Source organism: Pyrus communis, chromosome 2 (assembly GCF_963583255.1).
Source record: "Pyrus communis chromosome 2, drPyrComm1.1, whole genome shotgun sequence".
Classification (NCBI taxonomy): Eukaryota; Viridiplantae; Streptophyta; class Magnoliopsida; order Rosales; family Rosaceae; genus Pyrus; species Pyrus communis.
The window spans coordinates 20,761,607-20,789,273 of record NC_084804.1 but is presented as its reverse complement, the minus strand read 5'-3'; the positions used below and the strand labels follow the sequence as shown (position 1 = coordinate 20,789,273).

Genomic DNA, 27,667 nt, shown 5'->3' with positions numbered 1-27,667 from the left:
CTCATTGTGCGACTAAACCCATTCTCTCTCCCTTAGTGTAGATAATATCATTTGTTCAAATAAAATAAAATTACAAAAATACACACTTTTGTTTATATAGAATTTTTCTTCATCAACCTTATACAAATATTTAGCTAAAAAATGAACAACTAATGTATTTGTTATTTTTACAGTTTTTGACATACTGAAGTAAAGAGATTGATGAAGTGCAACAAAAAACACATGCATGATGATGAATCTATCCAAAAATTAATTAGTAAAACAAAATCCAACACTTACTCTTCCATCTCGAAATGATTGCTATTATGCTACCTGAGAAAAAAAAAAAAAAAAAAAACCACAAAAACAAAAAGAACTCAAGCAAGAAAATGAGAGAAAAATTGATCGAACTTAGAAGAAGAAACTCCATTTTGTTACTTCAATTTTCTCGGCAACCAAACATTAATCAAAACATTGAGTTTGTTAAAGTGATTTGATATTTTGGATTTTATATCAGAAAGATAATGAAATGAAAGTCTAATTGGCATAATATATTCAGAAAGTTGCTTTCTAAGAACCAGTATGTAGAATATGTTTCAGTGCCATGGTCACTGAGTTCTTTTCTTCTTTAAGCAATAAGTAATTACTGTCTACGTGAATATTCTCATACAAACTCAAACCTGAACGTGGTTATAAGCTTAGGCGAACGACGATTCATCGCATCTATCCTGAACATAAATTTCTGATGGCGGATCCAAACAGGTCCTTCAGGATTTCTCTTTTGAACAACCGTGTATGGAGCTCCCCTGATCCTTCTGTGGATGATTTTATAACACTTTCAGGGGGAGCTCCATACACAGTCGTGATTGTAAAAAACTTATCTCCTTTTTTCATTGTAAATTTCATCAAGCGAATCCTTTTATTTCCTTTTTTTCACACCGGCTGCCACCTTCCACCAAATTACAGACTTTCTCACGAATTACAGCAATATTCAAACTTGTCTCCTCCTTCTTCTCAATAAAATTTACATACTGTTCACATGCAAACCAATTTTCTGCCTCTTTTATTTCAATGGAGCCTACTGAAACATCTTTAACGAAAGAGAAACAATGACTCCAAAAATATTGACGACTTGAAAAAGATCTTATATTATTCCAAGTGACATATTTGATTATCTTCCGAAACTACTATATATCCTATTACAAATATGAAAACTTCCTCTACAATCTAGGCTAAGTATTTAGACTCACTGCATTTTTCTATGAAACTCAAATTTCATAGGCTAAATCCAAGTCCAAAATAATCAAACTTAGACAAAACTGAAGGCTAAATTACAAAAAAAAAAAAAAAAAAAAAAAGAAAAAAAAGAAAAAAAAAAGAAAAAGAACTCTGAGAGCTTGAGTAAGGGGAACGACGACTTAGGTCAATAGCTCTGGTTTTTCCGCTTCAGATGTTTGCTGTCACAAAGAGAGGATGACAAAAAACACAATACCAGATGACCACACGTGCCCTACAGGGCCAAATTCGTCATTTTAATGTGTGGAGCTGGAAAAAATAAAGGACAGGAGCAGTTAAAATGGGGGCAAAATTATCATTTCACTGTTGGTGGACGGTGTTTTCAGAATTGCTTTTCGTATAGAAGAATTTTAAGTGCTTTCTGAACAAGTATTGTACTTTTATCACATTTTTGGATGTACTCTCGTGGATGCACTCGTAACTTCTAAGCTGTACTTTTTGCTAAAACATTTCCAAAGGAACACAATCAAGTCATTTTTTCCCCGATTGAAAGGCCTTTTCTACGCCCAAACCCACAAGTAGTTGGGGTTTTCTTTACACCACTACCCTTCCATGCAGCTTCCAATTCTCTCGAGTCTAAACTATACAATTCACTTCGAAGAAGAAAATGAAAAACGATCAGCTGTTCTGGCAATCTTCACCAAGGTTCGACGTTCTACGAAATTCAAAACATCAAAACACTCGGCACAACGAGCTTTCATCCCACCACCCAAAGATGATATATACGCAGCAATTTTGCAAAAACAAAACTTGGTTCAACCTTGACGACTGCAACAAAAGCTAATATAGATAGCAAGCTCCACTAGAGTTCAAGTATCCGCTACACGTTTTGCTTCAAAATGCGCGGATAACTCCCACAACAAAAACGGATGCTATATCTCCTAAGGACAGCATAGCAGAAAATAAATTAGCATCCACGGTATCGGGAGGGATTAGTATTGGCAGTAAGCCCAGAAAATAAACATGTCCCACAAAGTAAACTTAAGTCAATTATCCCGCTGAAATCTTTGGAAGATCGATTTCAGAGCTCAGTTTACCCAATTGGATCATCCTCCTCGCATATGTGCACCTAATTCCCCAAACTGGTCATCGGCTTCTACAGTATCCTCAGAAAGGCGCACTGCGTCCAGCTTCTGTTTCAGGACTTCTATGGCATTGAGGAGTAGCTGTGCAGCTTTAATCGCACCGGTAGATTCCACTGTGAATATAAAGCTATCTTCCCTTGCACTGATATCCACAAGCCCAGACTTCCCCATAGCTTCTGCTTTCTTGATCACTTCATCGTCATAGGTGTATGCTTCAGGATCAACAACCACGACCTTTCAAAAGGAAAAGTTCAAAAAGAAAAATGAATTTTAGAAAGGCCACAAGTTAGCTGATGATACATAATTGACGCACTGATAATAAAATGGCATCAGGCAAACTTTTATTGACTACTATGTGTTTTTGTTTATTTTATTGGAAATGCATAATTAAGCCTGAGAGAGTTTGTACGGCCACGGCCATAATACAACTCAAATGAATTAATCAATGCAGCTGGAATCCGAATCTACTAACATCATCCTTCCATTATATTTGCACCCAGCTATCTGGATATACATAAAAATGTTTCAAACGCACACCAAATAATTGGGCAGGAGCATCAACCAGTTAAATTCAACCTCAACCATAAAATGCACCGAAAATTAAACTGAATCATTCTATGCTAAGTAGTCAAGAGCTGTCAGTTTGAGATCAAGTGCCCCATTATGTGATGTTGGTTTCATGCTAAAATTCTGTTTCATGACATAATTTCAATATGGCTCCATTCAAGATGATATATCCCAAATAAAACAGCCTTATCCTCTCCGCTCTCTGATTCCAGCTACACTTTGTATAAACCCACAAAACCTATGATGCAGGATAGAGTTGGGCAGCGGAAATTCGAAAGTTTAGTGGATGCAAAAACAAAGAAAACTTAAATTAAACAACAATCAAGGATAGCTGGAGTCGCTCCAGGGGCATCGCATCCATTCTTGGCCTCTCACCAAAATAATCCCATCATAGGATGAGAATTCCAATCTCTGGAAAACGAAACTTTTGCATTCATAAACTCTTCATTCCTTGATGTGAATTACCACGGGGTTTTTTATAAAGGTTTAAACCTAAAGGAAATAAAAATTATACCTATTGTAGGAAATAAATCTTAATGAAACTGAAAAGAATCATAATCCTCATAAAAGTAGGAAATCAAACGACTAAAACCCTAGATATTAAAATACTAAAACCCTAGAGAATAAAAGACTAAACACCCAATTTAGGGAAAGCCTTCACTTTCATTCCACATTAACCTAGCAACATGAACTAGAACTTCAAAACTAGGAGGGTTCCTCAAATCCAATAACCACCAGAATATTCATCCAAGAAATCACATGTTTCTGGAAACAGAATATTCGAGTTCCTGGAAGCTAACATTTTAAGGGCAACCTACTACTCATCCCATGATGTAACAACTGACCTGGAATATCTGCAACCTACTTTAAGCAAAAAAGACTGGAGATGGGCTCATCCTTTGAGCAATCTCCTCGTCTCATGAATTAAACAGCAACAATATGAGATGCAATAACAAATTTCAGCAAATAAACAGTTGATAGCCAGTAATTACTTAGTTAAATATCAAATCCAAATGGTGCAAAAGTGAACTAGATTACTCCTGAGAAAGGAAGAAAATGCTAAAAACAGCGTACTATTAGAAGACGTACCAATTAAAAACAGACATGCAGGGTCCAGACCACTGAGAAAAAGAACATAGTGGCTCTATTGAAGAATTGTTAGCACAAATACAACAATTCAATCTTATGGAAACTCTTTACCCTCAAGTTAATTGCTTAAATATGGTTAAGCCCCCCTAAATACAATTGAATAATTGTCCATCATGTGCTTCTATCTATCCTGATGTATATTTCATCAGGGGAAAACAAAACATAACTTCTTAAGCTCCCTTGATTACACCTCATAGAGGTTCCCCATCATTTCAATGCAGTACAGCCTATTGAATGATTTTGTTAAACTTTAAAAGGATATCACGTTTAATTTCATAAGGTAAAACAGGCAGTCATACATATTATAGGCGACCTATGACTCATCAAGAGCAAACAATTTGCATTTAGCGCCAGATAATGCACTTACAAAAATGAAAAACCATATATTAAAATTCTGCTCCCATCTTCCATTTCGCTTAAAAAGCACCAAACGTTCTCTGACTACTTAAGTAATACTTCATTATATGTGTACTTATAAATAGCACAGCTGGGACAACAAAGAAGCAACTAAATGATGCTTATAAAACAAAAATTACCAATTCGACGAATCAGATAACCAGCAGCATCCCAAATGCTTTAAACCAACAGTCACAAACTCTAACATGCACTGAAACTATCATGTCCATAAAAAAAAATCACGGGTGTTAGAATAGCAACCAACCTTGTCGGTTTTAGGATCAATGTCAAAGACTTTGGTAGGACTACTATCAACCCAAGCCTTCTTCTCCTCAAGAGTCAAAGTATCCATCAGCTCCTCATTGATTCGAATGTCGGGTTCATACATGAAAGTGACAGTGGCCGCCGGTGACCACTTAGCATGATCTTTGCCAATCCCCTTTCTGGCAATGGCCCTCAGCCTCAGTTCCTGCCCCCTTCGCAACTTCACAATGATAATTCCCCTAAAATCGCAAAAGCAAAGCAACCCAATTTCAGGTGCACTCAAAAATCAACACACAAATTTCAATTCATTCCAAACAAGAACAAGTTTGCGAAACCCAAAAATTGAAAGAGAGAGGGAATGTGCATACTTTTGTTCGGACGATTCCAAGCCGGAGGAATCAGAGAAATCAACGGGGACGACGGTGTGGTCGGAGCTGAGGAGGTCCTTGCTGGTGACATCTAGGGTTTGGTCGGAGTGGCACTTGGCGCGGAGATGGAACTCGACGGAGCAGAACTCGCACTGGCCGTCGCCGTCGCAGGCGTCGCAGTCACGTGAGAAACGCATGCTCATGGCGCGGTCGGAGGTGAGGGGGATGAGGCCAAGTCGGTGGGCGATGAACTCGTCGTTGAGGACGGAGGAGTTAATCTCGATCTCGACGAGGTCGATGGCGACGGTGGGGACCTCGGCGATCATGACGCGCCGGAGCGCGTTGGCGACGCTGGCGTCAGTATCGCGGAGCTCAAACTTCAAGTAGTCGTCACGCATTTCGCGGATTTTGACGCGCGGGAGCCTCTGGTACGATTTGCCTTCCATTCTCACTCGTCTGACAGTCCGAGGGAGAGAGAGGAGAGAGGGGTTTTGGTGGAGAAGACGGAATGAGCCTAGAGGGTTTCGGCAATTTATATGTGGATATTTCGGGAAATTTGAAAAAAAGAGTCAAAATTTTGGTTATCAGTTTAAAATACGTTAGGCGCTAGTCGACAGATCTAGCGTTTAAGCGGATTAGGCGAATTTAATTAAATTTATTATATTTTGTGTAAATAAGTATTTGTTTATACTTAAAATATATATGATTACATCATAAACTACAAAATAAAAGATATATATATATATATAGGTAATGTAAGAATTTTAAGTACATAATTTGAAAAAAAAAAAAAAAAAGATAATAATATATAATATATTTGTTTAATAGTGAAGTAGGTAATTTTTTTTTGGAATTGTTATTTCCACTTCAAAAATCTCATTCTACTCTCCAAACTTTCTATATTAAGAAAAACAAAATACACTTGTGAGGAGTGCAGAATGAAATTTTTGGAGTGCCAATAACACTTCCCTTTTTTTAATATAGTTAATAAGCTTAGGAAATCGCAAGGCCTTGGAAATAGATAATAATATATAATATATTTGTTTAATAATGATGGAAATCCATCTGAAAAAGCGGAGTCATTATTATCGTTCTCAGGAGTGGCTTTTGAAGCTTTGGAAATCGGCAAGGCCTTGGAAATAGATAATAATATATAATATATTTGTTTAATAATGGTGGAAATCCATCTGATAGAGGGGAGTCATTATTTTCTAGACAAGGATTGTCTGCCCTTCCACTTCCGGTGCCCTCTTATTTGTGTGGTCACAGTTAAGTCACGTCAATATTTTATATTGTTTTTTTATAGAGATAATCAAACAAAAATAAATAGTAATATAAAATGTTGACGTGACTTAACCGTGACCACACAAACAGGAGGGCATAAGAGGGCACCAGAAGTGGGAGGGCAGACAATCCTTGTCCTTATTTTCTTCCCTAGGAGTGGTTGAAGCCTTGGAAATCAACAAGGCCTTTATTTCGGGGTTTCTCGTTTCCTCTCCCTTCCATTCTTCTTTGATTGCTCTGCTTGATTTCCCATCTTCTCCGTCTAATTTCTATCTTCTTGCTCTATATAATTTTCCAAAAAACTAATCATGAGTCTAGTCAAATTCCTCAAGCACAGCGAAGAAATCTTCTCCGGCAAAGAAATCTGAAGCTTCCAAGTCAAAGTTCTCGTTTTTTTTTCTTTCTGCAATTGCATTGTTATTCTGATTCCTTCTACAGATCTCTCTCATGCTTACTCTTCCCTCATGCTATCTAGGTTGTTGTTTTCAAATTTTATGTCGTCACCCTCGCGGTGTAGTGAAACGGTGAAAGTGTAATATTAACAGAACCACCGCGGAGGCCACTTAGCCCGACGCCTAGCACTGCCTAATACCCTTGCTAATTTACTGAACATTTTTGAATAATCGCGGCGGTGGCCCGACGCCCAGCGCCTAGGTGGCCGCCCATACCGTGTTTTAGAACACTAGTCATCACACCCCCATATCAATTGTCTTCTTTAGTCTATTGCATAATTACCTTAAATACAAGATGAAATTAACAATAAAATTAAAATTTATTAATAAATCTGTGATTAAACTCTACCATCACTATTGCTTATTCTAAGTTCATTCCGGCTAAAATCCTAATAACTCTTATATAAAAAAACAAGTATTTTTATCGATGGACGGTGATTTTAAAATTTTAAATCCTCAAACTAAAGTATGAGTCGATTTATACAAAAAAAATTTCGTTTAATTTAAAATTTTTTTTAGAGTTTAGAAGATGAGTATTTGGATTTTAATTTAATTTAATTTTTTTTTGTCAATTCCAAGCTGAGCTTGTCCATGAGGAAATCTTTTAGCAGCATGGGCCTCTGCAAGGTTGGGTTTTCGAAAATACATTCGGAAATTTGACACTTTACGAAAAAGATCAAATAAAGATGCATTGAAGCAATTGATTGAAAAATTCAAAGGAAAAATAAAACAAAAAGCTCTGTTTCTAAAGAGCTAAAAATTCAAAGAAATTTAAAACCATTTTCATTACTTAGTGATCTGATATGGTACCAATGAAATGAAAGAGATGGCCATGATTGACCACTTTTTTTTTATATTTTATATATATATATGGACATGATTGACCATGTTGAATAATTAAAGCTTGCAATTAGCTACAACTCCAAGTTAGTAAGTCTAATGCACTTTTTTAGTAGTATACCGTAAACTTTTCAAACGAACACGACATGTTTTTTAACTAGCCAAAACTTAGGGATTTGTACTAAAGGGAAGTAAAGAACTTGTGAAAAGGAGGTCAAAAGTCCGAAATAACCCATAGCACAAGTCATGTGTGAGGCACGCGGTTTATGTTCAAGGTTATTTTGGGCATTTCAACGTTGCATTACTCCGTTAAGTTCATAGTTAATTTGTCATATCACCCTAACTTCGTTAAGTTCTCCCTAAAAACCATAGAATTTGAAGGAAATCTGTTGAAAATGTTTTAACTTTAAGTAATATTTTCTCATTATTAGTGCTTTAATTTTGAACATGATCAGGCTATGGACTCAGCAACATCTTCATACTTCTCGGGTTCCATAATGCATAAATTGTATTGAGCAAGTACATCATCCAGCTTCCTCCATTTTAAAGGAGTATGGTCAAAAGCTTGAGTGTCTCTCACATTTTCACATGATCTGTTAGAGGATTCACATGACAATGACTGTGGAATGATCTGTGTATCTTCAAGACCACATGGAGTTTTACTTAATGAGACAGGTGACAAGCTACTTGAAGCTTGGGTTTCATCTCATGTGACTTCACTTCTTCATGTATTAATAGACTTCCATTCACAAGTGGGCAATGACATATAATTTTTTCTACTTCCTTGCCAATCCTAAGTTGAGTTTTCATCAAACACATCATCTCTTGATAGGATCAACCTTTTAGAAATTGGATCAAAGACTCTATACCCTTTCTTACACTTTGCATATCCAACAAAGACTCCTTTGATACTCTTAGCTTATAGTTTGTGTCTTAGCTCAGATGATGTGTAAGCATAACAAACTGAGCCAAAAACCTTCAAATGGGCAATACTTGGTTTCCTTCTACTGTAGGCTTCAAAATGAGTCATGTTGTCAAGAGATTTGGTGGGGTATTGATTCAGTATATAGACTGCAGTAGGCACAGCTTCTGCTCACATATAGTAAGGTGTCCCTTTATCATGCAGCATAGACTTAGCCATTTCAACCACTATTCTATTTTTCCTCTCTACCACTCTATTTTGTTGTGGAGTGTATGCAAGAGAAAGTTGCCTTTGAATGCCTTCTGTGTCACATAATTGGTTAAATTCAGTAGATAAGAACTCACCTCCTCTATCACTCCTCAGATATTTCACCTTTAATCTATTATGTAACTCAGTCATTGCTTTGAATTTCTTGAAGTAACTGAAAGCATCATACTTATATCTAAGGAAGTATACCCATATCATTCTAGTTGCATCATCTACAAACAGCATAAAATACTTGTTTCCTCCTATAGATTCATTTCTCATTGGCCCACACAAGTCAACATGAACCAATTCGAGTGGAGCACTAGCCCTTTGTGCTTCACCACTTGGAAAACTTTCTCTGTGTTGTTTGCCATATCAACAGCCTTCACAGACTCCATTGTACTCTTCTAGATATGGTAGACCATGAACCATGTCTTTATCCTTCAACTGTTCAATTCCACCAAAGTTTAGGTGGCCTAATCTTTTGTGCCAAGTCTAAGTACAGTGAGCAAAACTAGTCTTCAACATAAGCTATTTCTCAGGCATTAAAGATAGGGGATAGCATCGGTTTCCTTTCATTCACACTGAAAATTTGACAATCAAGAGAAGGACCATAAAAAACATTGCACATTCTTCCACCAAACACAAGATAATACCTATGCTCATCCATTTGTCCAACACTGAGCAAATTCTCCTTTAAACCAGGTAAGTACATAACTTCTTTGATGTATTTTCTCCCTCTGTTAGTTTCAATTGCTAGTGATCTCATTTCTACCACATTCACTAACACACCTGTTGGCATTTAAACTTTCCCTGCAACATTGGTCTTCACATCAACAAGGAGATTAGCATTCTCTGTCATATGATTACTGGAGCCACTGTCTATATACCATTCCCCATTAACTTTTGTTTCAACAACAACACAATTTGCATAAAATATGTTTCCAGTCACCTCCATTTGATTTGCACAGTTTGTTTTCTAAACAACTTTTCCAACAATACATTACTTAGGTTTCCCTTTGTGCCTACATTCACCATAATGGAATTTGGAACACACTTTGCACTGAGGTTTTGCACCCTCTTGATTCATGATTTGAGAAGAAGTGCCATTATGTGTAGCATTAGTAAATGGCTTTTGCTGAAACTTGGGTTTTGAGTCCCACTTCTTACCCTTTTGATTCCAATTTCTCTGTGGCTTAAATGTACTAGACTAAGCATAACCTCGACTCTGTCCTTTTGGATTAATAATAAGAGAAGAAAATGCTCTTTCAGTTGCATCAGAGGAATGCAAATCAAACCTCTGCTCTTGACTCTTCAATATAGCTAGTACATCTTGCAATTCAACAGATTCCAGACTCTTGGTATTTTCTATCACTAAGCATATAGGATCATACATCTTAGTAAGACTAATTAACACCTTATGAACTAAAATCTCATTTAAAAGAGATTCTCCAAACGTTTTCATTTGATTAATCAGATCATTTAAACGAGTAAGGTACGCAGACAAGGATTCATCATCACGCATTCTAGTGTATTCAAATTATCGTCTAAGATTTTGAAGGTTCACAAACCTTACTTGATCCTCACCTTGGTATTCTCCATATAACTGATCCCATGCCTTTTTTGCTGAGTCTACATTTGCGATTCGAGGGAAGATCTGATCGGAAACTATGCTTTAAATGATGCCTAAGGCTTTTGCATCTTTTATGAAGATTGTAGCCATTTTCTTATCGTCTTCACCATCAGCATCTGTGTTTTCATCTGTTTTCGTCTTCTTTTTCTTCTTTGAATCAAGAATCGGAATCATAATCCATGTGACTTGAAAACGATGACCAAGTTGATTCTCCAGAACTCGTAATTCTCACTGGAAAAGATCGGAGTCCTAACTTCAGCACTCCCAGATCTAGCCATCGCGAGCTTGTGTGTACCCAGAAACACGTAGTTCTTAGATCACAAACAAACTCTGGTAAACTTCACCTGACCCAGAAAACCAACGTCGGTGATGTTTGAATTCACAGTGCATGCCCAGTTCTAATCGCAACATGGCTCTAATACCATGTTAGATTGAATTGAGATCTGATTATTTTACTTGAATGAATTCAAAGAAGGATGATAAAATGCATAGAGAAAAAAAAATAGAAATAGTTACTTTTCTCTCTCTCTGTGCAAGTCACAAAGGAGTTACTGTAATTCTCATTGGATTTTAATATGCTTACTCACTGTCACACAAGTAGTGAGAGGATGAATATTACCTTTAGAGACTGTTGGATCCCTTCTCTCTCTCTTAGCTTAGATCACAGCCACTCATCTAACTAGTAGTAAGAAAACAGAAAATCCACATAGCATCATGGCCTTTACAAATCAGGACTTTACACTTGGCATTCTTTGCACAAGTGAATACACCATTTAAATCACAAAACTTATTCTAATTCTATCAGCTCACAACTTATAATTCAACAATCCTGGACCTTCCTGCCTAGGGCTCCAAGGATGGGATCAGGCACTTCCTGTGGCGCCAACTCAGCATGAAGAACAGTTCTCTTACCAACAACTCAGAGTTCAAGCTGCCTGTGCACATCGAGACTTTGATGCCCCTTGCCATGTTTTTTATGACTACTTTTATGTAGGATTTGATTGTGATCAACTTGACTTGGATATCCTCAACGGTGATTATGCATGCATGCATGCTAATCGTAGAACCTGATAAGGGCAATAATGTATTTTTGTACAAAAATATAGTAGGGTTTTCTACTCCTTGATGATTTTATGTTAGTTCATTCTTTTCAATAGGTCATGCAATTGTGGTCGATGTTCCCAGGGATACCAACATTACTGGTATGCATTTCTAACTTGGATTTCAGCACTATTTTGTAACTTTCTGTAGGATCTTTTAAGGTAATATTTTGTAAATTTCTATAGGATCCTTTGAAGTAATATTTCTGTTTGGGTTAATATTTGAACTTTGGACTTAAAGGAATGAAAGCCCAAAATAACTAAAAGTGAAGAGACTTGCCCGAGGCCTAGCATCAAGCCTAGCCACCTATCTTAAGACGATATGGCGACTCCTCATTTAATGAAAAGGTTATGTGCTTACAAGAGAAGTGACAACCGATGGAAATCAACCTACTCACAGCCCAAAAGCACTTTCTAATGGCAGAACATGTAAAAAAGATGATGACTCATTGAAGTACTTTAGGGCAAAGCTTGCAACAGCCAAGATAGAGTGTCTATAGAAAGGGGAAGAGGCCCCAGAGACAAGGACACTCAACCAATCAAACAAACAAACATACAAACTCTGCTCTTAAGCCAGATTTGCATCTAAAAGCTGTAATCAGCCCAGATCTCAATCATTTTCAGGATCATTCCCTACAAAAGCCATCTTTTGTCTAGTTTAAAGCTATGTTATCACCCTTAGTGGCATAGTATCAATTCTCTCATGCAAACTAGTTTACCATCCATCTCTTTTAAACACAAACCTCTATAATCATAAAGAGAAGAGACTACAAGATGTTCGACCTTGCCCGACAATAAAATCTTACCTGACTCTCTTTGTTTCGTCTTTCAATTAGTAGATCTAGCATTATGATGTACTCCCGAGTATATATTCAAGTTATTTCCAGTCATTTGATAATTAAAAGTTCCATTGATACTCAGATCTAGTTTACTTAGTAGTTTTACTATCATAAAAGCCAAAATGAGGATCGAACTAATGACTTAATCAGATCTGGATTTCTGCCCTTTAAAGCATACAAGATAATGAACTAAAAGTCTTTAATCTCAAGGCACAGAAAAGAACTTAATGTAAACTTAACATATCTACTACAATCCTTTGATAACAAGAAGTTAGAATAACTTGGGGTGCAAGTAATCGATTTAAACACACTTGTTTTACATCTACCATACTGAGATGGCAGTAGCATGCCTAAGCACTTAGTTAGTTTTGATTGCGAGCCTCAATGCCTACATCTAAGGCCCCACAAAGACACCTTTCAGAACTAACTATATCCTCCTCTTGCAGCCTCTCAACAAGCAGGAGCCCGACAATCAACCAAAGTGCCAACTCTTTGGGGAGCTGTGTGCTCGAGCCAGGGATCCTCCCCAGCAGAATTCCTGCCCGAACAACTTCTTTAGGATCATTTGAAGTAATATTTCTGTACGATCTTTGTGCCCTAACTTCTACACTTGCCTCGAATTGTACTTCTGGCAATTTTATATAATCCTGGTTTTTAGTACCAATTTTTTTAAATACTCGGTACCAATTTGATTGCATTTCAATACTTGGCTATACCATATTGTGTCTCAATGTACTATATGCGTAAGTAGAGTGTCGGATCAGCTATGTGAAAGTGAAACTACTAGAAATTTTTATTTCATTTGACATTTTTATTTATTGGGACCGATGTTCTTGATTTTTAAGATGTGATTTATCCTCAATTCTTCTGTCCACCTTTTGCAGCTGAGGTTATGAAGTCCCTAAATATTCCCAAGGGTACACGTCGTGTCCTGTTCAAAACATTAAACAGTGACAGGTAGTTTCTTTCGTGCTGCATTGCGCTTATGTTCAAAGAGACGTTTTAGATTTAAGGAGTAAGCGTGCCGGATTTTAAATCTGGTACTTGAGATTTAACCAGTAAGGCTGAATCTGATCAAAGTTAACAATGCAAAGAATGCAGGCCATAGAGCTTACATTTTTTACTCCATTAATGATTAATTAAGGGGCTTATGCACAAAAAGGAATTTGACTCGAGCTTTGTGGGATTCACAGAGGATGGAGCAAAATGAGTAGTAGAGAACACAGACATCAAACTTGTCGGTAAGACACTAATTGATTGAATTCCGAAATCAGTCCCATTTTCTTTTGTTTAGTTGAGCGTACATTTAATCCCCTTCTGTATAAAACAAATAAGGACTCTATATCCTTTCCGAAAACAAATGGTTATTGTGCTTGCATAGAATTGCTACCTGTATGAAATGTAGGAACTGACTACTTTTCTATTGCTACTTATGACGAAGCTATTCCAGCTCAGCACGTTGTTTTTCTCAAAGGCAAGGTATGTGATAATTTTGATTTAATATATCTTAATATAAAAATCTGAATGCGTTGGATAGTACTTAGTACCAACCTTCAAAATTAAAATTAAAAGAGTAAATTGTAGCAATGATCTTTTAATTTTAGCTCATTTGAAGCAATAATTAAAAATCTATAGCCATTGGTCCCTCAACTCATCAAAAAGTACAACTATGGTCCCTCAACTTTAATACAACTAGAGAAATGGTCCCTCAACTTTAACTCAATTGTAGCAATGGTTCTTCCAACATAACTTATTTTGACAAATTTGACGAAGTTGACGAAAATGACCATAGTTATACGTTTTAATGAGTTGAAAAACCCCAATTGTAGCACTGGTCCTTTCACTACAAAAAATATGGGCACTGCACACTATAAATTATTTGTGCCCTTTGAGGTCAAAGGGCACCAACATATGCGTCCATAGACCAATGGCAACCGTGCAGCAACTAAGTTTGTATCTGTGCCCTCTATGGGCGTCACCATTACTAAAAGGGCACAATACACTGTTTGGTGCTCAAAGACACAGGCACAAATAAAGGCCTTTTTGTGTCTATGTTCTGACAAACTTGTCAGATGACCTTCTCCATCCATGTTTGCACTATTTTTGTTATTGTGCCCAGTAGGTTCCATTTAAAAAAAAAATAGAAATGCAAAATTTTGAAATAAAACCAAAAATTTAAAATTTTCATAAAATCAAAGATGGCAAGCAATCCAATAGTAGAAATGGAATGTCTATAATGAAACTATAGAAATATTCCTCATAAAGAACATGTTTACAAGTGTTAAAGATAAAAGACCAACAAAATAATGAGATTTTCCTATCAATGTATCCATGCATTCCTACATAATTGCCACCCGTAACTGATTTTACCCTTTTTCCCAGCTCAGTGGATTATGCAATCACCTTCCTGAAATCCAAACCAAAGGAAAAATGAAAAAGGGAAAGGATCACATATTTTCAGTGATGTTTAACTACCCAAACATCCAATCAACATTGAGAATTCATAGTATCCTGAAAATCGATTTAAAATAACCAAATGTGATCAGAGCTCGTAACACCAGCATGCTTATGTTTTCAAGCGCATTCTAAGTGCTGCTTGAAATATTATATGATTAACATATTGGAATCTGGTAGCCTGTTGTTACCAATGCGTAGAAAGGGTAGCTCACCTTAAGTTCGACTCCAGACTCTAGACGTGAGCGCACACCCACAATGGAGTGTTGAACGCTACATTCTCGCAAGAAGCAACCATGAGAAATAATTGCATCCATAATCTACAAAATTCATTTGGCTATGAGATCAAATATGTTCTCAATAATTACAAATCAAGTGATATAATATTTTTAGAGCCAGAATTTGATCCCAAGTGCAAACCAATCCACAACTATAATGCCAGTGAAGAAAAAGACCAACCTCTGCCTTCTCGATGACTGGAGACTTCTTGAATGGCAGTAAAATATGTGGGAACAAATACATATAGACCACAATTGATCAAATCACTCATCTGCATTTAGAAAATAGATAACCCTTACATAATGTGGCATGTAACAAAGTACATAAAACAAAGAATTGAGATCATGAAGCACCAACTAAATGAACAATTTTGGGACAGTAATTGCATCGTGTACATACAAAAGTCACTGGATTCTCAGTATAATGCAATAGTTCTTTGGTGGCAGGATCAACAACCAACTGCCAAAACTGGTTCAAAGATTCAGCAAGAACTTACAGATGAACCCAAAAACAAAGTATGGCATAACGAAAAAACAAGAGGAAAGAACATCAGGAATATGGGGGAGAGTTGCAACATTATTCAATAGTTCAAGCAGTCTGTCAACAAACTAACCCTTTATAACTAACATTGTACCCATCACCTTATATCCTTTATGAGCAACCGCAATGACGAACAAGAAGAAGCAATAAAAGGATTTAACTTTTCAAAATCTTATCTATAATTCCAAGCAATAATCACAAACAATTTTCATTAAATTCCAGAAATGAATTGTATAGTGGTACGACTAACAACTACTAATTGATCTTTTGACATGTCGCAACAGGCCACACCGCAATCAAAATTTAGGTCCAGTGACATCAATGGCACTCTAGAATAGAATTTCATTAACCTTCAATGTTTATCGTGTTTGAACTCCAATCCAAATCAATCGTGACTATGTGTTCGATATATGCAAATGGATTTGAGTGTTTAAAAAGGATTAAGGGCAACTGCAGAAGAAGATGGGATGGTGCTTAGATAACTACACATGCTTAGAAACAGAGAGCTATTCTTCCTACTATCCAATCAACAAAATTTGAAACATCAATTTGTTGCTTTCCTAATTTTATTATGCCAATGCAAAATGCAATGCTAATTAATATGCAGTATGCTGTGTTTAAGGTTCAACAGTTCTTACCAAAGAAACATGCAAAACTCGCCAGGGCCTAGCTCGTCCCATAATCATAGCAAAGATTAAGAAATAATTAGATGAAAGTAAAACCCATAACCTCATGTATTCCACACACAAAAGTAATAGAAGAAAAAAGCACAGCAGACATGCAGCAGAGCTATAAACAATCAACGTAAACAAAATTAAGAACCAAACAGATGAGTGAATCGTTTCTGCACCTCAGAATCGCTTCAACTTCGTAAAATTTGGAGTCTGGGACATAACCCACGAGCAACCAACAATATGGAGTCAGAAGCCATGCCAAGATTTAAAATTTAAAATCCGAGACACCCAAATCATAATTTGAATGGAACATGCAATAACAATGAAAACCCATAAACCATTTTTCCAGAAAATGGGAAGAAGACAAACCATTTTTCCGAATTCGAAGGTTTCCACAACGGCGATGAAATATTGATGACGACCACGACTCCTCACTCCCTCTTTGACTCGCACCTGCCCTTCCCTCACCAACACCTCCTAACTTGACGCACCTCCCTTCCATGATCCCTCCTTATCGGACTCCGATCCCAACGCGATTTCCGATTTAGGCTCTACATCCACCGATCATCCCAAACCCGACCCACCCCCTCCCTTGATCTCTCCCTACCAGACCCCGATCTTCCCAAACCTTCCTCCATCACGTGCATGGGGTTTCTGCTAGGGGATTCTGGCGATTATGGGGCTCAAGAGCCTCCACGATTTGTCTGGAGAAGGTAGAGAGAGAAAGAGGGGTTGGAGAGAGAAAGAGACAAAGGTGAGAGAAAGAGACAAAGGTGAGAGAAAGAATTTGAGGGGAAGCAGGCCGAAAGGGGAAACTAAAGGGAAAGAGATCGAAGGGACCCGAGATAGAATTGGGGTAGAATTTTAATTATTATTATAAGAGTTAGTGGGCACAATTGTGTAATGCGGTGGTGGAAACCTAAGTTTTTGAATTTAGTAGTGGGAAACCCAAACTTGCACCATAAAAGAGAGGGAGAAGTCCAATTTGGAGAAAAGAGAAACTTATTATAAATCCAATTTTATAAGCTTCTCACTTCTGATCTCGACATACGTCTCGGATTGACGCGTGACGTTATCAAGTATCCGTACGTCTATCATACCCCGTCTTCGGGATATGGCAAAACATAACTCGAGCATTGATTCGCATAGTTTTTTTTTTTTCTTCCTAATTTCTGATTGGTTGCTCAACCTCCAACACCCCCCCCCACCCCCCCAAATTCTGATTGGTCCTTCACCATTTAACTTATTGGTTCCTTCCCTTTGGCCTGAATGGCCTTTTTCCCACAAGGTGGGAGTTTATATTCATTTAAATTTATAGTTTAGTGAAATGACTTCAAATGTTTGTAACTATGCCGTTATAATCCGGATTCACAAACGGTTTTCATCTGTGCGTTCGTTGTCTCGAGATCTATTTGAAAACATCAATTGTGAACTTGAAAGGTCAACGAATTTTAAAGATTGATTACGAAAATTAAAATCCGATAGTTATTTGATTTAATTCCAAAAATCAATGGAATTAAAATTAACTAATGAAAATAATGTAAACGTGAAATACGAATTTAAATAACAAGATATGTAATTAGTAGTGAAATTCCGAGGATGGGATTTCACAAGGCCATTATTAGTTATAGTCCAATTTTGTTTTAATTTTGAAGCTCTATCGAAGGTTAATTGTGTTTAGCATGATAAAAGGCTTGCGTTGTTCTTTTTTTCTTTTTTTCTTTTTTTTCTTTTCGTTTTTCTTTTGTTTTTTCTTTTCTTTTGTTTTATCTTTTTTGTATGAACCGGGAAACATAATTATAAACCAAAAAATATATAATGTTGGGAGTATCTATATCATGGGCCAATTAGAAAGAAAATATTATTATATTGTAATACTACATAAGTTGATAAAAGGACCCAAGAGGAGTCCAGCATAGCATAAGATAGTTATATTTTCACAGTACACCAGTGAAATATAACATAATACAAAATATATTAATTGTCCTCATCATGGCTGCTTAAAATCTCAACGGTAACATTCTGCATATTTCGTGAGCTCAACTGTGGGAGAGACAGACCTCTAGGACGAATTTGTGCTTGATAAGTGCGTGGTTCTTCAATAATAACGACAGAACTGGTAGACTGTTCAGTTGTTGTTTCAGCAGAAACCAAATTGACAGAATATTGTTCTGTCCTACCTGGGTTTGCCCATGCTGGCAATACACGTCCTTGAGGTGCGCGTACGCATCCGTTATTGAAGGGTAATGTGTAGCCAAGGCGACCATCAGCAAAAGTAGTAAGAATGTACTGATTATCAAAAGAACGAGGTATGCGCCCGGCATTAACAGGTTGTCATGGACGTTGAACTGGAGGATTTGTTGTGGAATTTGCTGTTGTAATGTTGGAAGCAATATACGAATGTGATGCTGGAGATTCAGTTCCAATTCTAACTCCACGACGTCGCCTGTCCGCCATTCTCAATGATGTAGAACTTGATCAAATTCAAAAGAAACACAAGTGTATGAAGCAACCTTCTTAATTTCCATATACAAATTAGTAAGGGAGTGTGTGGACATTTTATAGTAGAATAAAGGCACAAATCCATAATTGTGCCAACATATTCTTTTGCTGTAGAGTATTTATTATTTATTAATATTTACTAGACACAATTTCTAACATTTGTGTCAGAAAAGAGGAATTTATAATTATTAAAATATATTCTCTATTTGAAGACCCAATGAGAAGTAGAGTGATTTATTATTTATTAATATTTAGTGGACACAATTTCTATCATTAGTGTTATAAAAAGGAATCTACAATTATTAACTCATTTGTCTATTTGAAGACCAACTAACTTTTGCACAGAGACCAACCCTAAGGGCACAATTGTTGGTTATGTGTCACTGCAGGTAGGACTTTAAAACCAAAAACCATATCACCAAGTATAAAAAACAAACCTGCAAGAAGATAACAATCTAAAAAGCAGTTCAAAAAGATACGAATCTAACAAACATTCATTGCACCTGGAAATGATCCTTTGTAAATCTAAAACATGCCACTTAATACTACGGTGTAGTGGTATTCTTCTTTACTTGTAAGTGAGAGATATGAGGTTTAGCTTTCGGGTAAAACAAATTTGAACAACATTATTGCTAACTTATTTTGAGGCTAAAATATTGCACGGTAATAAACAGCTTCATACAATTATTTACCACAATTTTATAAATTTTAATTATTGGTGTGCTAGTGGAGGTAAAGACAAACGAGAGAGAACATATAGTGCCTCTGACAAATAATTTTTATAGACACAAAATATTTTTTGTGCCCATTTTCAGTAAAAAAGTTGTCATGTGATCCCACTCGACACGATTTCCGTGCCCATTAGTGTTTTGTGTCTACTTTTTTTAACATTGGGCACAATAGATGGTGCCCTCTATGGAATGGGAATTGTTTAAGCTTTTTGGTGGTCAAACTAACACAAAATTCTCAATTGTGCCCTTTATTTTGTACCCAAAGCTCATTTTTCTTGTAGTGTTTCAACATAACTTATTTTGACAAAATTCTAACGAAGTTGACAAAAATGACCATAGCTACACATTTTGATGAGTTGAGGGATCATTGCTCCAATTTGATTAAAGTTGAGGGATCATTGCTACAATTTACTCAAATTAAAATGCTGGAATATATGATTCAGGAAATCATTCCTGTCCAAGGCCTAAAGCTCGATGGCATCCAACCGGGAAACTACTCTGTGCACTGCTTACATCTAAGGTTGCTTGGTGCTGACGGAGCACCAACAATACGCATCCTCAACATCTAAGGGTTCAAATAATAACCATATATTTCGTTTTTAGTTTCAAGAGTTTTTATTAGAAATAGACGAGAAATACAATGGAGAAAAAAGGGATGAACAAAGGTGCAAGAACGGTGGTGGGAAGGAAGTCGAACACATAAACATGGAAGATCACACAAAATGAAAACCAAAATGGAAGTCTTCGTTTCTCGATTCTTTTTCCTACGTTCTCCTCCATTAAATTTCTCCATGTACATTCCTCATATCTATATCAAGACACAATAAAAAGTAAGAACTAAAAACGAAGTGGTTATCAACCAAGCTCCCAGATTAATCACAAAATATGTTTCCGCTAATGCACTAGGGCTACATTTTTCCTTTTAAAATATTAAATCATGATGTATATATCTACTTATAGAAACTTGCTTGCAGGAGCAGAGAGAAGAGAGTCCAGAGGTGTTAAAGGGAATAAAGAAATGGAACATGTTATGCAATATCAATTCCCCTTAGTCTTGTTGTTAGTATATAGAGATGCCTTGCCCCTAGTATAAGGCATCAAGAGGAATAAGGAGCGGATGTTAACTATTTTGTACTGCTGAAAACTAGTTCTTTTTAAAAGGATGATGGATCTGTAAGGATCAAATTGTTAGCGCATTAAAAAAGTTCCATAAGAATAAGCAGATCGATGATATTTGATACACGCGCACACGTACATACATACACATGTTTACGTATTATTTGTATGCAAATTAAAGAACCTTCAGGCAATACATAATATATGCATGGCTCTGTCATGTATAACAGAAATGATTTTCAATCTCTCTTTTTACCCTCTTGCACTCTCTATCTTGTTTCTAGCCACAAAATTAAATAAATATTTAATGGTGAATAAAGAGACAAAAACAGGCAGGGAGTGTAAAATCCTTGTAATATATTATCATTACTGTAAAATATATACTTTCTTATATTAGTTAGGTCAAATTCCACTTTTTAGGGGGATCACGTTTTCTATGCCGTAGAAGAAGGCATGATTGGATTGATGTATTTGTATATATTTTGGTTTCTTTGTTGTTGATGAATACATAAAATTATTCAACCACTGCCTGCAATTCTTCTAGCCTTCTATCAGTTCACTATTACAGTTTTCTAAGAAGTACCTGTAAAACTAAAAGCGTGTATGCATGCATGTATTTGAAGTTTGAACACATTTGTCAAAGTAATTAACATTTCACAAAGTAATTAATATCCATTAGTTTCATTTCTTTTCCTAATATATAACTTTGAAATCTCCTTAACTTAAAAACCATCATATTATTACTCAACGCTGAATTATTGTGTATGGGTCGGTCATCTAATTGCTTAAAATAGAAGTGAATACCGAACATGGCAATGCAGATGCTCATAAACCACAAATGCATGGTTATAAAGGTTAATGGATAGCTTTACAGATGAACATCCAAGTGTCTCTCTCTCCCTAAATTTCTGCATTCCTTATATGGATTGCATATGCTTTAAAGTGTTGCCTCTTTCCTTCATATCCGAGTGATGCCATTTTACTTATTTAGTATTACGGTCTATATGTATTCTTTTTGTTTAATTTTCTAGTTTAAATCTCGTGAATATCGAGTTCAATACTATTTTAAATATAGATCATTGTTTTAAATAAAAAGATTTGATGCCATTTACAGTTGCAAAGCAACAGAAAAGGATTATAAACATGTTGTTGAATTGAAGTCAATAGGATTTGACCTTTTAAGATGCCATGTGAAAGTGCCTTGTCAATGAACATTGACTACACCAAAAGTCTATGATCCGAAAGATTAGGCAACAGCATAAGGTCCTCTTGTTCCTATAAATAGGGCCTTCAGGCACGGGGTTTCTCACTCAAACGCACCAAAGCCTTCGAATACTCGAAACAAATTCCAGGGTTTTGCTTCAATATGGCTCACTACAAAATGCAAGTTCTTGTTCCGATTCTCCTGCTGATGATTATGGCAGTGGCAGAGGCGAAAACCCCTCCAGGAATTGCCAAGAATCCAAGCAATGCAAGGTGTTTGATAAAAAAGTATAAGCATTGTTACAATTTGGTGCATGTATGCCCCAAGTTTTGCCCAGATCAATGCACAGTGGAGTGTGTCTCTTGTAAGCCCATCTGTTCTGGGAGCTCAAGCCCTCCACCAGCCTCTCCCACCCCTCCCACACCTTCACCTACACCTCCAACTAAAACTCCCACACCACCAACATATTATTCGCCTCCTCCTCTGACAACTAGCCCAACTCCACCGTTATCTCCTCCTACTCCAACTACCCCAACTACAACTCCCACACACCACCAACATATTATTCGCCTCCTACACCAAAAACTAACACAACTCCACCACTATCTCCTCCTACTCCATCAACCCCAACACCCCCAACTACAACTCCTACACCACCAACTAAAACTCCCACACCACCAACATCTTCGCCTCCTCCACCGAAAACTAACCCAACTCCACCACTATCTCCTCCTACTCCAACAACCCCAACACCCCCAACTACAACTCCTACACCACCAACTACAACTCCCACACCTCCATCCACCACTCCAACACCTCAAGCAACACCTCCTTCACCACCAACTACAATTCCCACACCTTCATCCACCACTCCAACACCTCAAGCAACACCTCCTTCACCTTCACCACCACAAGCGACACCAAATTACCCTCCTCCTACCCTTACCCCATCTTCGCCGTCACCTCCTTCACCACCATCATCTAATCCTCCTTCCTCTCCTTCACCCCCAACGCCATCTCCACCTACATCCTCTTCTCCTCCTCCATCAACTCCTACTTCACCAAAGAAGGCCAAGTGCAAGAAAATGAACTACCCTCAATGTTACAACATTCAACACGTATGCCCTACGGCTTGCTCTGGTGGATGTGAGGTTGACTGTGTCACTTGCAAGCCAGTCTGCAGTAAGTTTCCTCTCACACTTATCTTCATATTGCTAGTAGAGAACATTTTTCGACTAAATTAAAGCTCATCAAATTATGTGACAAGTGCAGTCCACTTTACATCGATCATTTGTTATCGTCGGCTGTTAATATATGGATACACTAACTACATAACATGATTATTTATTGTAGTAATGTGACCACTGTCGCGTATTATGATCATCTAATGTGGTCACTAAGCTTTCAAAATAACACTTCTTATTTTGCATGATCAACTACGTAGCCAGAAACAAATTTTAATATAGTTCTGAAAATACTTTCCTTTCTCGTTTTACAAATGGTGCAGAATGTGATCAGCCAGGAGCAGTATGCCAAGACCCCCGTTTTATAGGTGGAGATGGCATCACCTTTTACTTCCACGGCAAGAAAGACCATGACTTCTGCCTCTTGTCCGACTCCAACCTCCACATCAACGCTCACTTCATTGGCAGGCGCAACCACAACATGAAGAGGGACTTCACTTGGGTCCAGTCCATTGCCATCCTTTTTGGCAAACACCAACTCTTCATCGGTGCCCAAAAGACGGCTATATGGGACGATGCCACTGACCGCCTTGCCCTCTCCTTTGATGGCGTGCCCATCACCCTTCCCGAATCTGAAGGTGCCAGGTGGCAATCCATAAGTGTTCCAACTGTATCCCTTGGAAGGGTGAGTGGGACCAACAATGTAATGGTTGAAGTTGAAGGAAACTTCAGGATCACAGCCAAGGTTGTGCCTATAACTGAACAAGACTCAAGGGTTCACAACTATGGAATTACCAAAGATGATACATTTGCACATCTTGATCTTGGGTTTAAGTTCTTCTCTTTGAGCAACCAAGTGAGTGGAGTGTTGGGACAAACATATAGGCCTGACTACATCAGCCGGGTCAATATCGGCGCAAGCATGCCTGTGATGGGAGGGGACAAGGAGTTTGAAACTTCAAGCCTTCTCGCCGCAGATTGTGCCGCTGCAAGGTTTAATGGTGGCAATGTTGGCTCTGAAAGCGAAGCTAATTCTTTGGAGGATTTGGAGTTGCCAAGCATGAGCTGTGCAAGCGGGATGGATGGTCGAGGAGTTGTGTGCAAGAGATAGACAATCATTTAATCTGTGTCATGGAAATAAAGTTCATGGGACAAATAACAATTGCTTATGCTTGAAGATTCAGAAAAAGGCACTCCAATGGAACGTGTCAATTTGAATTTAATTCGGAGTAATAAATGGCAAACTCTTCCAACTGTTTGTCAATTGTATTAATAATCATTTGATCTAGTCTAGGAACACTTCAATTACTAATACTAAAAAAATTGAAATGTCATATGAACTATACATGTTTTTCAATTTGTCAAATGAACTAAAGTGCAATTTGTCATATCAAATTTCCGAAAACATTAATTTGCCATCTCAATCCAACATCGTTAAGTTTTTCATCCAAAATAAGTCATGTGCCTCACACATGACTTGCGCTCTAAGTTATTTTGAACTTTTGAACTCCTTTTCACTAGTTCTTTACTTCTCTTTAGGACAAATCCCTAAAGTTTGGCTAGTTAAAAAACATGTCGTGTTCGTTTGAAATGCTTACAGTGAATTACTAAAAAAAGTACATTAAACTCACTAACATGGAGTGGTGGCTGATTGCAAGCTTTGGTTATTCAACATGGTCAATCATGTCCATATAAAAAATTTGGTCAATCATGGTCATCTCTTTCATTTCATTGGTATCATATCAAATAAGTCTTGGATGAAAGCCATGAATGATGAGCTCTCCATGATTAAGAAGAATACAACCCGGGAATTGGTAGACAGACCAACTAACAAGCCTATAATTGGAGTTAAATGGGTGTTTAAGACCAAACTCAACCTTGATGGAATTGTGCAAAAGAATAAGGCAAGGCTTGTTGCAAAGAGATATGCCCAGAAACCAAGAATAAACTATAATGAGAACTTTGCCCCAGTTGCTAGATTGGATACAATCAGAACTCTTATTGCTTCTGCTGCACAAAAGAGTTGGAAACTCTATCAACTTGATGTCAAATCTGCCCTTCTAAATGGTGTTTTGGAAAAAGAGGTTTATGTAGAGCAACCTGATGGATTTTTTATTAAAGGAAAGGAGGACAAAGTGTATAAGGTTCACAAAGCTCTCTATGGTCTCAAATAGGCACCTAGAGTCTGGTATGGAGAAATTGACACCTATGTTGCACAATGTGGGTTTATGAAAAGCCAAAGTGAAGCTACTTTCTACATCAAAGCAAGGGGAGAAGAAATTCTAATTGTTTCAATCTATGTGGATGACATAGTGTATATTAGGAATAGTAATGAATTGTTGAAGGAATTCAAGGAGGTATGATGGTCAAGTATGAAATGACTGATTTGGGTTTTCTTCACCATTTCCTTGGCATGGGAATTATTCAAACTCACTCAAGTACTTTTATTCATCAAAGAAAGTATGTTGCCTCCTTGTTGAATAAATTTGGCTTAAGTGAGTGCAAATTTGTGTTCACACCTCTTGTTCCATCAGATAAGCTATGCAAGGATGATGGTAGTGGACCAGTAAGTGAGGAATAATATAGAAGAATTGTGGGAAGTTTGCAATATCTTACTACCACTCGACCAGATATAATGTATGCTGCCAATCCTCTTGCTAGGTTCATGCACAATCCCACAAATAAGCATTTTGGAACGGCTAAAAGAGCGCTAAGATACATTAAAGGCACTTTGGATTATGGCTTCGAGTATGTGAAAGGGAAGAATGCAATGCTAGTCAGGTTCTGTGACAGTGATTGGGGAAGATCAATTGATGACAGTAAAAGCACTTTTGGTTATTCCTTTTCTTTTGGTAGTGGGGTATTTTCATGGGCTTCAGTGAAACAAAATTGTGTAGTTCTTTCCACTACAGAAGTAGAGTATATCAGTGATTTTGAGGCAACTGCACAAGCCATTTGGCTTAGATTCGTACTTGAAGACTTTGGTGAGTTACAAACTGAAGCAACTCCAGTGCACTGTGACAATATAGCTGTAATTGCAATCACTAAAAATCCAGTGTTTGACCAGAAAACTAAGCACATTGACAGAAGATACCTTTTCATCAATGATGCACTGCAAGAAGGGATAATTGACTTAGTATACTGTCCAACTAATGAGCAAGTGGCAGATATTTTCACTAAGGCTTTAACCAAGGGTTGGTTCAACTATCTCAGAGACATGCTTGGTGTGAAATTAGCTCAAAACTTAAAAGGGAGTGTTGAATTATAAGTTGTGAGTTGATAAAATTAGAATAAGTTTTGTGATTTAAATGGTGTATTCATTTGTGCAAAGAATGCCAAGTGTAAAGTCCTGATTTGTAAAGGCTATGAGTGCCATGTGGATTTTCTATTTTCTTACTACTAGTTATATGAGTGGTTGTGATCTAAGCTAAGAGAGAGAAGGGATCCAACAGCCTCTAATGGTAATATTCCTCCTCTCACTACTTGTGTGAGAGTGAGTGAGCATATCAGAATCCAATGAGAATTACAGTAGCTCATTTGTGACTTGCAGAGAAAGGAGTAACCATTTCTATTTTATTTCTCTATGCATTTTATCATCCTTCTTTGAATTCATTCAAGTAAAATAATCAGATCTCAATTCAATCTAACAGGGATGTACCTGTGGCTGATGTCAAAGATTCTACCATTGCCGTACACTTATCTCTGTACATGTGTGTCGTTTCCGAAACGGTAGACAGAGGAGGAAGCGATGAAAAAACAACAGATTGTGAGAAGATGGGGAAGAAGATGGGGTTGGTAGTACTTCATGGTTTTGGGCATGGGGGAATGAGAAGGTTATGTAAGAGGGGTTAATTATAGAAAAAGATGTGGTGGTTCAGCATATTATGCAAATTTTGCATTCTAATTAAGATGAATAGGTACCCAAATTTTTTTTTTTTATCTTTATGCAAGAAAAGAGTCCATTAATGAGTTTAGGTGAACCTATGCGGTTTGGTTAGATGTCATTTATTTCAGGATGAGAAAGAGGTGCAAGAAATGTTTACTCATCATCTATGAGAATAAGAATAACTTAAATGTTAAAACGGTCTCTTTGTTTTATTTTATTGGTCAATTTAGTCCTCGTATGTAAATTAGGCCGATTTTATCCTTGTGTTTTGCTCCATTAGCCGATGTGGTTAATTCCTTTAATTTACCATCAAATAGTCATTTGACATAAATAAAAAAATTATATTTATTCAAGAAATATAAAAAACTCAATTTAAAAATATTTAAAAAATTATAATAAAAGTTCATAATTTAAAAAATAATAAAGATCCCTCGACCACAAGGGCGGGCAAGAAAATAGTGATCAATGCAGGAAAAAGCCTGCAGTGCTGATCGGTGTGATAAAGTGGTGCATGGGTCTATAGATGACATAGATGGGGCTGGATGATTGATGAAAATGTTGTTAGAATATATAGTTTTAGGTGTTTGGTTTGATTTCAATCACAGAACTCAATCAGAGATTGAAGAATTTGTTGCTCCAATTCCTTGTAGCCGTTGCAACCCCATTCACTCAGCTTA

General features: G+C 37.1%; 3 protein-coding genes, 1 long non-coding RNA gene and 1 pseudogene across 5 annotated transcripts; 3 read left to right on the top strand and 2 right to left on the bottom strand.

Annotated features, from left to right (window-relative positions):
- Window positions 1-2,032: 2,032 nt before the first annotated feature.
- LOC137725421 (DNA-directed RNA polymerases II, IV and V subunit 3-like) lies at window positions 2,033-5,618 on the bottom strand. The gene is made up of 3 exons (XM_068464091.1): window positions 5,105-5,618; window positions 4,738-4,975; window positions 2,033-2,594 (listed from the first exon to the last, which is right to left on the bottom strand). Exons 1-3 carry the CDS (start codon window positions 5,548-5,550, stop codon window positions 2,322-2,324), a joined length of 957 nt encoding a protein of 318 aa, XP_068320192.1. The 5' UTR covers window positions 5,551-5,618; the 3' UTR covers window positions 2,033-2,321.
- Window positions 5,619-10,530: 4,912 nt separating this feature from the next.
- On the top strand, window positions 10,531-20,169 carry LOC137724936 (cyclase-like protein 2; annotated as a pseudogene).
- On the bottom strand, window positions 14,322-16,839 carry LOC137723979 (uncharacterized). 2 transcript variants are annotated; one of them, XR_011067108.1, is made up of 5 exons: window positions 16,544-16,623; window positions 16,332-16,359; window positions 15,334-15,424; window positions 15,090-15,194; window positions 14,322-14,827 (listed from the first exon to the last, which is right to left on the bottom strand). It is a non-coding gene; the product is annotated as an uncharacterized lncRNA (long non-coding RNA). The 2 variants fall into 2 exon arrangements; XR_011067114.1 differs by lacking the exons at window positions 16,332-16,359; window positions 16,544-16,623 and adding an exon at window positions 16,737-16,839.
- A 1,913-nt stretch (window positions 20,170-22,082) lies between the features above and the next one.
- On the top strand, window positions 22,083-24,215 carry LOC137724460 (uncharacterized). Its single transcript, XM_068463201.1, is given in 4 exon segments — window positions 22,083-22,352; window positions 22,355-22,539; window positions 22,663-23,102; window positions 23,428-24,215. Coding segments are annotated over 4 exon segments (1,683 nt in total).
- Window positions 24,216-25,739: 1,524 nt separating this feature from the next.
- LOC137724935 (secreted RxLR effector protein 161-like) lies at window positions 25,740-26,372 on the top strand. Its single transcript, XM_068463572.1, has one exon. It carries the CDS (start codon window positions 25,740-25,742, stop codon window positions 26,370-26,372), a length of 633 nt encoding a protein of 210 aa, XP_068319673.1.
- The last annotated feature ends 1,295 nt before the right edge of the window (window positions 26,373-27,667 follow it).